Consider the following 14,222-nt stretch of genomic DNA (forward strand, 5'->3'; position numbering starts at 1 on the left):
ATAAAGAAAACCCCCAGAATTAGTAGGTGTGTCAAACGTTTGACTGGTACTGTATATCTTTCATTAACCTTTGATTTTACACCTCTCTGAACCATTAATTTATTATACAGTAGTAACAAATGAAACAAACATGAAACAAGGCATCAAAATACGCTGTTAAAAAAGGTCAATAAATAAAGTGAACAGAAAACAAAAACAAAACCATAACCAAAATACATTTTGTAAAATGTACCTTAAGTTTCAAAGGGAAAGCATATCTCACTAGTGGTTCTACCATTGTATCTGGAAAAATATGAATGCATATTGATTTCATGTTTAACGAAAATGTGCATTAAACTCGCAACTTTGAAAGATTTAGAATTTTAATATGAAGTCTCACACCATTCAGAACTTTCATAAACTGTTTTACAGATTACCATCAAATGCCTGGTTGATAACAGTTTGTAAGGTTTCACCTTAACCCCTCTAGTTATAAAATCCCACATAGCATGTCTTACAGGCTACAATTTCAAACATATTTTTGCCCCTTTGGAAAATTACTTTGAGGCAGGATTACTCCACCCACAGCTAAATGAGTAAACACTAATTTCCCAATTCTCCAGTTTGCTTCCTTGTTCAAAAGGCAGCGTTCTGTTGACGTTCAAGATAAATGTATAAAACTCAAATACTCTTCAAATTTTTCATATCCCTTTGTTAATTCTCCACCTTTTTTTCCACCATTGAGAACTTCCATAAAAATGTTTCTTTTTATCCTTTGGTCGAAAGCAACTTGTCCTGCTTTATCAAGGTTCTTAGCAAATTGTCCAAGGTTACCTCCATTAAAACCCCAGTACTTGTCGAATCCCACATAACATTTCTTATCTTTAACATTTTTAAACCATTTTTTGCATCTTTCAAGAATGACTTCAAAGCAGGATTTCCCACCAACAGCTGATGGAGTTAGACAGGGAGAGTTTTTAGTGTACCAGTACACATCACTCTTTTTTGGATCAAAAGGTGTTCGATTATTTAACGGTATATTTTTACTTATTTTTAGTTCAGTGTGAATTTGTGAGCCATCGTGATGATGTCCTGCTTTTTCAAGATCAGTATAACTGATTCCAGTTAGTTGTTTATCAGTCTTTATGGCTAAGTAGGAATGCTGTTGTTCTTTGTTTATAGACCCATAGATGTCATCTCTACTTTTCATGGTTTTAAAAGTGTCCTTATGAAAATCAGTGTTTGTAATTTTTTTATTTTTTTGTAATATACTAAATAGATTATTTTCTGTTTTGTATCTATTGTAAATTTCCTCATAAAGATCTTTTTTGTCGATGTTTAACTTTTCTCTTAAGAACCTTTCATCATTTTCAAATTTTTGTTTAGGATTAAAGGCATTGCTTGTTTTCTTGTTTTTCTTGCGCTTGGCCATTTTGCAGCGTGGAGTTATTTCACGTTTGCAGCGTCTGAGTGTTTTGCCCTTCTTGGCTTCAATCTCATCGAGCAATTTGATTTTCCTCTCTGCCTCAGCCGCCAGCTCATTTCCCATTGCTTTAAGTTTCACGCCGAGAGTTTTGGACTTGGCTTTTATGCTTTTTCCTAATTTGAAAGTGGCTTGTTTTAAACTTGTCTTTGTCAAAGATTTATGTGGTACTTTAAGTCCCATCTGGGAGACTGTCTTAATCCTGTTGATCACCTTCTGTCCTACCTGGTAGCTCTTAACGGAAACCTTCTTTACTCCTTTGGCTGTTGTTATGGAGAGATGCTTAATCGATTTCATAGTGTTTTTCAGTGATTTTAAAGAGTTTTTTAGAACATGTTTTGTGTTTTGTTTTATACCCTGTTTGAGCACTGCCTTAAAGCTTGTTTTCAAAGAGTGAACGCCAACTTTAATAGTTGCTTTCAGAGCTTGATTAATGGCCTTGACACCAGCTTTAGCACCAAGTTTAATCCCAGTTTTGATTCCAAGTACCACTGAAGTGGCTGTGCCAGCCGTTGCAACAGTAACAAGAGCCATGCCTAGATCTAAAGCCACATCAATGGTTACATCCAGAAGACTGTCCAAAGCTACCTTTTTACACCCTTTCCCTGCATACACTGCTGAGCGTACCAGGTTGTAAAAAAGGGAAATGAAGGGGATGTATCCAAGGATCTCAGCTGCCTTCTCCTCCCCTTTGTCGTAGCACCTTGAGCACCTGGTGACCAGCTTTGTGTCTTCTTTAACGTCCTGTAAATTCAACCAAGTCCACTTCTCAGCCTTCTGTCCATTTGCAGTCTGCAATATGACCTTCTTTCCCTGAGACACTAACACAAGTGTTCTGTCCCTGAGGTAAGACCGGAGGAGCTGGCCATCCCTCTGCCACATCTGGTAGAGCTCATAGCTGAACCTTGTCTCTAGTGTCACAGGGCAAGACTGAGTCACCAATTTGGTTTTGGAACTAAGAGCCAGATGGTTTAGAGAACTGAGAATGTGATTGCTCTCCCTAAACCACAGTTGTCCGTCAACATAGTCCATGCTGAACTCTTGGAGAGAGAGCTGGTCACCTTCCACTTGTGTGAGTAGGTGGCATGGATCCTGTTCGCTCTTCAACAAGTACTGCTCTACGTTGCTGCGCTTTGTTTTACAGTTGAGGAGATCGAGGTTGTCTAGGCCCAACTCCAAGGGGACCAGAGACCAGCGCTGGCTCTGCTGGTCTGCTTTAAAGGCCAGGGCCACAGTGGAGCTTGATAAGTCAAGCACTAGTTCTGTTCCAGTTGACTGGATGTACTGTCTCTCTCCGTCGTTCATCAGCCACTCTTGTCTGCTCCCCTCCTGGCGTTTATCTGATAGCCTCACAGTGTTATCGTCCGTTAATGTGTGGAGGACCAGGTGAGTTTGCTTGTTAACAAGGTGTTGTCCCTCCCAGTACCACAGCTGGTTTAGGTGGGGATTCAATGGACTCACCTTGACTGGAGTTCCGTTGTTGAACCCAGTGAGCAGGTCACAGGGCTGCAAGTTGTTCTTAATAAAATAGGAGCAAACAATATCATCAAAGTTAGTCATATCCTCGTTGAATGATACTTTTTGCCATTCCATAGACGGTGTTGTTGCAGAGCAGCTCAAAGTCACTGTTGCTTCTCCTAAATCAGTTGTGATGGCCAAGGCACAAGTAGGTTGTTTCTGAGAGCGAATTTGGCCTCTCTCCTCCGTCCATCGCTGCCTGTTGGAGAAGGTAGCTAGTGGCCAGAGCACTGCAGGCTCTCCTTGCTGCAGGGCGAGACCTGTTCCTAGGTTCATCAGATGGCCTTCATGCCAGAACCACAGCTGCAATCCTAGGGTTTTTCCATTGAACCCTCTGAACCCCACTCTTTTATCCCCCTCCGAGGCAGTCAGCAGCTCACATGGCCTTGCATGGTTCTTTAGGAAGAACAGAGCAGGGTTGTTTGGCAGAGATGTGCAGAACAGAATGTCTGTGTTTGCTTGTGCCTCTGTCATTTCCACAAAGACCCATTGTTGAGTTAAGCCATTGCTTTTTAAATTGACTTTTATTCTTCCATCGTTCCCTGTATCAACATCGAGGTTGACTGTGTTCCGAGACAATGGTTTGATCTCAGAGTCATGGAGGGTCCATAACTGGGTGGTGTTGTCCCCTGAGTCTGTTCTCTGCAAGATCACATTGGCTGCAGCACTAACATCTTGGTGCAGTACTAGACCGGTCTTCACGCTGGTGAGTCGTGGCCCATCCCAGTGCCACAGCTGGTTCTCCAGGAGTTCATCCATGACAGGTCGGAGTAGGACTGGGCTTCCCTCAGAGTATCCAGTCAGGTACTCACAGGACTTGTGCTGGTTTCTGATGAAGTACACGCAGACAATCTCTTCCAGGCCAGCATTGTTCTGCACTAAGGTCCAGTGCTGCTGGCTTTGTCCTCTGTGTGGGGCACAGGATGCCTTGTGGTCACTGTCCATGGTCAGGACACAGCCTGTACCCTCCATGCTTCTCAAAATGCTCCCTTGGTCTTCCCATCTCTGCTGCAAGGAGAACGCATACTTATCCCAAAGAATGACAGAGGAGGAACTACTTTCTTCGGGCTGTAATTGAATGACTAGGTTGGTTCCTACATTTACAAGATGTCTGCCATCTTTGTACCAGAGCTGTAGGTGAATAATATCTGTGTCAAAGCCCTGGAAATGGGGACTATGGCCTTTGGCTCCAGCTGTTAACAGCTTACATGGATAGGCAGAGTTCTTAATGAAATACTGTGTCGGAGGGATCTGGGCCTCACAGTGTAACAGTTGGGGGTCTTTCAGGGCCTCCTCCTTTCTGAGCAATTTCCACACTTGAGTAACATCCAACTTTGGTGCAGACACTTTAATAGTTCCATTATCATCTGCATTTATTGTGAGGGATTTGTTCAAAATTGTAATGTGTCCTCCATCATATGCCCATGTGTTGTTTTCTGTAGCAATGTTCACTTCTACCAAAGTCACAGCTCTGTCTTCTTCTGGGCCCAAACCACCAACTAGCCCCAGGCTCAGTCCGGTCTGTGTGTGAACAAGGCGGCCTCCATTCCAGTACCACAGTTGAGAGTCTATTAGTTCGTCCACCACAGGGCGGGCCTTTATCGTCTCATTAGCAGAAAAGCTAGTTAGAACTTCACAGGGTGAATACTGGTTCTGGATGAAATAGATGCAAACAAAGTCTTCAGGATCTTCCCACACTTTCTCCACACCAACAACCTCCCACTGGGGCTCTTCTGACTGGGAGCTGGACAGTACAGGGCTCTGGTCAGCCAGGTCAGCAGGGGTCAGAACATATGTAAGGTTTGCTGTCGATCTCAGTACACCTTTGTTCAAGGACCATCTCTGGGCTTTTTCAAAAGTCAACTTTTCAAACATGACCGGGTTTCTAGAGTGTGATAGGTGCAGGGCTAGTCCTGACTCCACATTGACCAGGTGATCGAAGTCCCATTGCCAAAGCTGTGCTGCATTTGAGTCATAATGCCTAAACTGAGGGCTCTTTCCATCTGGGGCTCCAGTGAGCAGCAGGCATGGCATGAGTGTGTTTCTAATGAAGAAAGTACTGCTATTCTGAACGGGACAGTTCAGGAAGTTATCTTCGTTTGATGATCTACTGCTTTCTACAAACTCCCACTCCTGGAATGCATTACTGTTGTTGATTTGCAGGGATATTTTTCCATTTTCATGCTGTAAAGTTACTACGCTGTTGTTACTAAGGGCAGACATGATATTTTGATCATCCCACTTCCATACCTGTGTTAATAATGGGTCAAATTGTTCTAATGTTAAATCTCCCTTCTCCTTGCCATTGTCTGGAGTTGAGAGGTAGAGTCCACTAGCTGTGTGGATAAGATGGTTTCCCTTCCAATGCCACATTTGAAGGTGGAACAGCTGCTCTGTCACAGGTCGGAGCTGAATGGCACCAGTCTCTGGAAACCCAGTGAGAACCTCACAGGCAGGGTGGTTGCTTTTGATGAAGTACTGACACTGGATCATCTCCATACTGGTGAAACCTGTACCAAACTCAATCCACTCCCAGCGGTGGAATGGAGTGTTCATATTATGGTTGCAGTGAACCTGAATGCTATGGTCAGTGCCTTCAACACACAGCAGGCAATCTGGATCCCACTTTGAGGACACTAGTGTGTCCATGTCCCATTTCTGGGTGTCTGGGAAGTCATCCAGAGCGAGTAGCTCTGCCCTGACAGATGTGGTATTCACTGCTGCTCTAAAACCCAGTGCCAGGCCACTTGCCATGTTTATGAGCCGCCCTCCTTGTGTAAACCAGAGCTGGTTAAGAACTCTAGAGCTATTGAAAGACTGCATGTGAAGCTCTGCATCCTGTGCAGTAAGAAGCTGACAAGGCAAGGCATCAATCTTAACAAAAAACAGTTGGACACATTCTGTGACAGTAATTTGATTGTCTGTACTAAGAGCATCAAGAAAAGACCACCTACCCACTGAGATGTTCAACAGGTCATTGTGAATAACGTCAAGGTTAAGGTCCGGTCGCAGTGTGGACCGTATGTTCTCTCCGTTTGTATGCCAAAGCTGGTGTGTGTAGTGCTTGTCCTTTCTGTCCTTAGGAGCAGCAGGTACGATGTAAAAGGAAGTCTCATTGGCGTCCTCAGGCACTGCCTCCAGAGCTAGGCCTGAGTAAAAGTTGATCAGATGGCCTTGGCTCCAGTACCACAGCTGGGTCTCAGGGTAGTCCAGGTCAAGAGCTGTGGCGTGAACCACAGTTCCTTCAGATTCAGTCAGCAGCTGGCAGGGGAAGGAGTTAGTTTTAATGAAAACTGGGCAAACAAGATCTTGAAGATGGTCCTCTTCCAATGAGAAAGGCACCAGCTGCCACAAGGGGTTTGTATTGGAAAGGTTGTGACTGTTTACAAAGGCATATTTAAAAGTAACAACACAGTCCTTTGTTGGAATCCATACATGTCCACCATCCCCAGAGGTACACCCAAGGGGAATGTTGTCATTGCAGTTGCTGGATTTGCACTGAATGACCTCGATAGGGATTGAGATATTGGTGTGTTTGTTCTGTAGGGTGGTGGCATCAGTCCAGAACCACAGCTGCTTCTCCAGTAGTCGGTCACTATACTCTTCTGGCAAGCAGCCACTTCCGTTACTGGTCAGCAGCTTGCACCCTCCCACCATCTTGAAGAAAAAGAGAGGAGATGTAGAGTTGAACAGTGTGGCTGGAATCTGCTGATGCTGCCGTCTGTAGATTAACCTCTCAGTTTCCTCTTCGGTGGTGTTGTCTCTAGAAGGACTGCGGCTGGAGAGTGGAGCGTTGCGCCTCTTTCGATTCTGAGTTTTATTTGGTTGTAGCATTTCTATCTGGCCAGGCCTTTGTATGATAGAGGCATTTGGCATTTGAGGAGGGTGAAGGATGGCCCCTCTGTGTTGAATGTGAGAGATGTTCATGGCCTTTAACAGATGGAGAGTGGCGTTCTGAGAGATGTTGGTGTCTATATCGGCAGGTCTGATACAGTTCATGTTGGATTCGGCCCATTCTTGCTCCTCAGTAAGTGTCTCCTTCATGGAGGTTATGTGGTCCAGGATGATGTCCCTCAGCTGCTCTTTCTCAGACTCTTCTGTGGCTTCCAAATAAGGCTCCAATAGGCTGGCGAGCTCACCCAGGTTAAGAAGGTTTTTGTTGATGATTTCCATTTTAACCTCCAGGACATCCTGCTCGTTCGGATCATCTAATACTTCGGCTGCAGTGGGGTGGCAGCCACCCTGGTTGGTGTTGTACATATCTGTATCATCTGGCTTCTTGGTGTCAGTATCATCCAGCACCTCCAGAAGGAACATGAGGGCCTCCTCAGCCATCTCACAGCCCAGCTCAACTTCTGCCGCCCCCAGCTGCCGCTCCACCTGCGCTGGGCAGCCTGACACAGAGTACAGCAGGGCTGAGAGGATGGGGTAGAGGGGTTTGAATAGGGCTTGGGACTGCCAGAAGTGCTGAAGATGCTCCTCAATGGAAGAGTTGCAGCTGGGCATCCATTCCAGAATTCTATCCACGCTGTCATTGTACTGCTCCTGTAAGACCAGTGTCACAGTCAAGGTTAAGTTGTGGAGCCCCTGTGTTGAACACTCTGAAGAATTCCAATGGACCAAGTCATCTGGACGTCCAGAGGCATCGAGGATGTTGTCACCCGACGCTTCCTCTGGGTAGGTGGTCACCTCTTCTTCGGGTTCTTTCCTCAGCTGGTTGTTTTTTTCTGGGAGCTGTAGCAGGATGACAATGTGAAACTGCTGCAGGAGCAGACCCAGGCTCCACAGAGCTGCGTATCGCTGCAGGCCTCGACCCACACGTACAGTCTGCATCTCTTATCTGACTGACAGAGTGAGCAGGAGAAGCATTCTTATGGGCCAACAAACGCATGAGTCATTGACATGTGTAACTTTTTTTTTTTATTCACACTTCCTTATTTTCCGCTAACGGAAACTTCACCCTATGTATGTCAGTAAAGTTATTCATTCAGGACTACCATGATGAGGAGCTATGGGGAATTCACAAATAAAAAATTATCTCACTTCCTTATTCAACAGTTAAAGGCCCCCGCTGGGGGGTTAGACGGAGACCGATGACACAATTGGTCACAATGAGCACTTTGTTACTAAGCAATGAGCTCACACTTCCTAAACAGTAATTGAATAAAAACCAAACAATTGATTCCCATTCAACATATTTTCCAGTCACTATTATTCGAGTCACGAGCAAGTCTCATGTCACAAGGTCCTGAGTCTCAAGTCGACTCCCAAGTAGAACGGGTCAAGACTCAAATCAAGTCGTGCATTCTAAGAGCAAGTGAAGTGGAGTCGAGTCACAAGTATACATGCAACGACTTGTTCAACTACAAATCTTTGTGTATTTATTGAGGCTACCAGACAGCCCTTTTCATTATTTTGTCTACATTTTGATGATGTAATTGTAAAATAGGGACCTTGTAGCAGTTGTAAGTGACATCAGCAGAAGGCAAGGCAGGTTGACATGTAGATTTATTTACAGATCTTGGTGATCCAATGGTTAAAGCGCCATATCATAGATAATATACAAGTAGATTTATCAAATATACATGGGCAATAGTATGGATATAGTTAGTATGCCAAAAGTTCCCGGATGACGTACTAAATTCGCCAAAATACGAAGTATACATGCAGTGGACACTATTTCCGTGCTTTTAGGGCCCGTAATGCAATTCTTCAGAAAATGGCGTGGCTTCATAACTTTTCAGATTTAATGGCGGAAAATATGCAGCCCGACGAGAGCAGATACAAATTCATTGGTTTAACTAATTATGTTAAGAAAATGTTGACAAATGTAATAAAGCAATGCCTTAAGTGACGTTACACGTTATGTTGGCTGACAATTTATTAGCTACGCGATCCTTACGAACCTTATAGCATTACAGCAGTATGTACCGGTACGCTAGTTACCTAACGTTAGTTGGCTACTAATACATCGAACTTGCCAGGCAGTATATTATCTATCTGCTGTCTAACTAACTACCCAACATTTATTGACTTGATTATTTACATAATTCTTAGCTAAGTGGTATAGTCGTGTGATTCAATGGCGTTCTACTCCGATTTCAGAGCACTGTCACTAGAATAACTGATGAATTTACTAACGCTCAACACCCGTTGAATATGGCCGGTGTCAGTAAATGTCGGCAAAAAAAGCTTAATTAATTATCCAGTCACCAATGTTCTGGATAACATGAAAACAGCCTAACCAGCTCTGCAATGGTGAGTAAAATGGTCAGAGTGAGGTGTTCTCTAGCCAACGTTAGCCAGTTAGCTTGGGTGCTTGACTGCCGTTGAACGCTCAGATCAACCCTACGCTCAGATCAACCCTGGCCGGTCATATTATAAGAGAGACAAGAGCTACCGCATTGTCATACAGATGAGCCCTTGGGGATTACATTTCTCAATTGTGTCTGTTTATTTACTTTTTTGCCACATTTGTTTTTTGTTGATATATATTATTATTGTTGCTCTAAACATTTATTTTTGTAATACATTGCTTTGGCAACAGTGGCAACCACACATTCATGCCTATAAAGCATTTATTATTTATTCAATTGAATTGAAAAGAGAGAGAGAGGGGGGAGAGAGATAGCGAGCGAGCGAGAAAGAGAGAGCGAGAAAGAGAGAGCGAGAAAGAGAGCGAGAGAGAGAAGGGGACAGAGAGAGAGAGCGAGGGAGAAAAAGAGAGAGAGAAAGGAGAGGGAGATGGCGAGAGAGAGAGAGAGTGAGAGAGAGAAAAGGAGAGAAAGAGAGTGAGAGAGAGAAAGAGAGAGAGAAGGAGAGCGAGATTGTGTTTTCCCAAGCAGAATTTCTTCGTTCTGTAGTGCAGCCTAAGGGTTTTTTTCGGGCCGCCTATGTCCAAACAGTAAAAAAAGTATATATTAAATAGTTTTTAAGATTGAAAAATGTTTTCATTGTCAGCTTAAATGCTAAATCAGATTTAAGGTCTGTAGATAATGTAGTGGACCTATATATTCTTCATCTTCGAGAACTAACAATTACCTAAATAAAAGCTGGACAGTTAGTGAGAATCAAAAATTTAAAAAATGCTTAATTCAGGAATATTTTGGTCCTGGCATGGGGCCCCCATTGATTTTGTCATAATGATTGAGTCACTCAGATAGCATAAGCCATGAGAAAATGTGTAGAATTGCAGGAAATGTGCTGTAAAACAGCTACATTTTGTCACTGCGGCCAACTGGATGGCCTGTAAAGTTTTCATTCACCGACCGCACCGTTGGCCATGCCCATGGCCACACCAACAACCCACGCCCCATTTTGATCCATATTTACCACTGTTCTGCAGCATCACCAGTTGTTTTATGGCTTGTCAGTTTCTCTGCCTGAAAGGAGAATGCTGTTGCCGTGGGTGACTTGAGTTGCCGTGGGTGTCTTATCTCACTCCCTCCAGTAAGAGAAGAGCTCACCGCATCAATCAAACATCCTCCTAATGCTGACAATCGTAGTTATTTCTCTGTGTTTTTTGTTGTTGTGTATTTGTTTTCTTTTCATTTGGAAACGTAACTAATTAGGAGTGATGGAATAACCGTAATTGCTATCGACCTTAACGAGTTTCCTTAACAAAGTCAACAGCTTGTCTATTATGATAGAACGTTTTTCCAATTTCTCAAATTATTTGAGTCGATTATTGTGCCTGTAATTGAGTTAAGAATTTGATGGAGTGGAAGGTGGAAGCTGAAAGAAGACTGAGCCTTGTGGTTGCACCAAACAGAGTGAAACACACTGTAGCAATACTTGTTCCGCTGGTACTGACCTGGAATTTACTATAAAATGTTGTGGTGTAAATATGTACTTTCTGCCACAAAGGGTGTGTATCAGTGGTTCATAGGTTATTCATTTGTCGTTTACATTTTACTGTGTCACTTCTGATTTCACTGTGTCCTAACTACATATCCTTCATACGTAGTGTATGGGTAATGTGGGACTCTTCAATAATCCAGTGAGATCGTAGACTGACCTTTTGAGTTGGACGTTTTATGTGGCAAATGGCAGTATCATTTGTGTTAATAGCGTTGGTTCGTAAATACCTGGTAATACCTTCACTGTAAAATAAAGTAATACCCCAAAAAGTTTAAAAGGTCATCCAACACAGCTTGTGACGTACCACTTTACACTTCACTTTGCACATGCCTCTCGCTCTCGTGTTTCTCTATCCCTATACCTCTGATAACAGCCATTGATCGAGAGAAGAGGGTGTGTGTGTGTGTGTGTGTGTGTGTGTGTGTGTGTGTGTGTGTGTGTGTGTGTGTGTGTCAGTGAGTGAGTAAGGGTGTGTGTGTGTGTGTCAGTGAGTGAGTAAGGGTGTGTGAGTGAGTGAGGGTGTGTGTGTGTGTGTCAGTGAGTGAGTAAGGGTGTGTGAGTGAGTGAGGGTGTGTGTGAGAGAGAGTCAGTGTGTGTGTTTGTATGAAATCCCTATCGATCTATCGTCTGCTGGACACTGGATGTTACGCAGAAGTTGTGTCCCAAATGGCACCCTATTCCCTATATACACAAACCAAAATCTGAAGACGGTTGTGTAGAGAACATGTTTAAAGGCTACATCACAGTTTTCAAACAATGTATGAGAAAAGGTGCTCGGTAGTGTTCGTGTTTTGTTTGTCCATGGTTTTTGACATCATATAAATGCATAATCTCCAGGGAGATTATTCAAGGTTGACATCGAAATTGGACGTCAGGAAATGTCCCGTGGACGTCAGGAAATGTCCCGTGGACGTCAGGAAATGCATTCAAAACCCGCCACTAGGGGCAACAGTGAGCGCTATTACCATCAAGTAATCCCATGACTCTTGATCAGAAGGTTGCGTGTTCGATCCCAGCCTCAGACACTGTTAATTATTATAGATATTTTTTTACCCTATCCCAAACCTTAACCCTTACCTTTTTTAACCATTTGGAATGAGTGACTAAACGTAAACCTTTAGAGCAACTTCGATATTTGACGTGGATGAACATCTAATTCTGCAGTGAGACTGTGAGAGCTTGTTGTGATCTCTCTCTTTCTCTGTGTGTGTGTGTGTGTGTGTGTGTGTGTGTGTGTGTGTGTGTGTGTGTGTGTGTGTGTGTGTGTGTGTGTGTGTGTGTGTGTGTGTGTGTGGCGTGCCAAATCAGCCACAGGATGCAGTGGACAGAGGACCACTGCCAGCCAGTGAGCTACTAAAGGCCAGTTTGCTAACATCCATCACTAGAAGATAAATCTATGAACATTCTAGATACCTGGCTAGTGGTGTGAATGTTTATCTAAGTTGAATATCTATTTGAGACGAGGGAGAAAGCAAATATTTTCATCCTTGTCTAAACGCCTCGCCCATAGAGTTCAGGGATAGGATGTTCTCCTTTCAACAATCCCTTTGATCTGCTAACGTGTGCGTTTTCACATCAAATAGTGTTGCTTTTTCTATTCGTACTCTTTTGGGAATGTACTACGAAGAAGCATTCATCAGTCTAGTCTGGTTAGGCCAGATTCGTACACACAAACATTCATCTCCCAAATATCCTCTTTTACACCTTGTGGAGCCACAGTCTATATCATTTTAATAAGTCAATGATTATAAAATCATTAAAAACTTATTTTAATTTCCAGACACACTATAGGTAGCCCAAATCATAGAAATCTATTGCTATTAGCATGAGAAAATGTCACAGGAAAGGAAAGCTTCCGCCTGTTGTATTGCTGTTTAGATATGATGACATGTAAAGGATGTATGAAGGTTACATTGTTGTTGTCGGTTGTTGCTATGCACATCTTACAGGCTTCAACCCTCCCCCACTTCCACCTCCCAGTGAGTCTTTCAACCCTGCGGTGACCTTTGGGTCACCCTTGACCGCACTTGCCAATGGACTTTCATCATTATGGACTTCCTTCCTTTGAGCCATTCGGATCCCTTTATGTCCACAGAAGAAGAGACAATCTACGGTTAGGAGACAATGTATTGGTTAGGATTCATTGGGATCTGGTTGGTTAGATGGATGCATCAGCCGGGTGACCCCTCCCCTCCCAAAAGGCTTAAAGAACATTGATTGAGTTAAGAAGCGTTTTCTTCCCGGAACGGATAAACCAATAGACCCAACGACTCCTCTTTCTGAATCTGACATGCCCCACCCCAAAAACAGCTTGCAAACAATTATTTTACTGCCATAAGAGGAAGTAATTGACCACCTATAATGAATGTGATGTTGTTTGTGGTTGCCTCCTTGTGAGGAGGTTAGGTGTCCCTTGGATTCCTGCCTGCTCGCTCTTCATAATTGCATTTCACAAACTCCTCTATGGCCGGGACCCAATCCATCAATTTCTCTACATCTCTAAAATACAACAGGGACCTCTGAACCCAAACCCTCTAGAGTATAGAGATGAAACGCGTTGTGTTGTTTTGGCACGGAGGGTACTTTGGTAGTATAATTGAGCAGCGAATTCGATGGAGAGATTGCTTCAACAAAGCATTGTCCCGATAGGCTACTATTGTCTACTACAGTTGTTTGTCATGTGGGCTCCAGACCATAGACATCTCATGTTTTTATTTTCTTTTTTCCATACGACTGTCTCCAGCGGCGTCTACAGCCACACTACAAGTCCGCTTTGCTGTCTTGAGTTATGGGCTTCGTCCCAAATGGCACCCTATTCACTGTAATGCACTATTTTTGACCAAAACCCTATGGGCTCTGGTCACACGGAGTGCACTTTAAAGGGAATATGGTGCATGCAATTTGGGACGCAACCATGCTCTGAGGAGATTACTGGCGGGAAGTCCATAGTAAACTCCGTAGCAAACGAAGGGGACGTGTCAGAGAGAGAGAACATGGATTGGCTCTATAGAGAGTCATGGGAGATGTGCCCCGGTCGAGGGCAAAAGCAAAGTGGATTTGCTGCTCCTGCTCTCTCCGCCCCTAATCCCGTTTGTTGGAAGGGATTTCCGCCAGTCACAGAGATGTTTGGGAATGTTGATGTGTCTGACGCTCTTCGCTCTCCGCGTGATGTTGCCAGAGTTTTTGGGGGGGATTGGAAAAGGTTTCCTGAGGACGAGAAATATCGAGCTGGAGGTCTGATACAGTAGCTGTTGGGGGCCACAAGTGGTTCTTCTGACAGCACACCTGCAGAGCACTGAACACTTAAGAGCCTAGAAACCCACTGGAGAGATGCCTATCTGATTCCCCAGGCTGGTTCTTGTACTGTGCCACTAACATGGAG

At 43.8% G+C, this 14,222-nt stretch overlaps 2 protein-coding genes across 2 annotated transcripts in view; one reads left to right on the forward strand and one right to left on the reverse strand.

Moving 5' to 3' along the window:
- LOC115192024 (uncharacterized) overlaps window positions 1–7,820 on the reverse strand; it is a 34,827-nt gene extending 27,007 nt beyond the window's left edge. The window contains exon 1 of the mRNA XM_029750112.1: window positions 5,935–7,820. Within this exon, the coding sequence (XP_029605972.1) occupies window positions 5,935–7,813 (1,879 nt within the window). The 5' untranslated portion in view covers window positions 7,814–7,820. The remainder of the gene's footprint in view (window positions 1–5,934) is intronic.
- The window catches only part of LOC115192023 (catenin alpha-2), a 661,748-nt gene that overhangs the window by 81,642 nt on the left and 565,884 nt on the right, over window positions 1–14,222 (forward strand). The window lies entirely within an intron of this gene.

This window comes from Salmo trutta, chromosome 4, assembly GCF_901001165.1.
Source record: "Salmo trutta chromosome 4, fSalTru1.1, whole genome shotgun sequence".
Lineage (NCBI taxonomy): Eukaryota > Metazoa > Chordata > Actinopteri > Salmoniformes > Salmonidae > Salmo > Salmo trutta.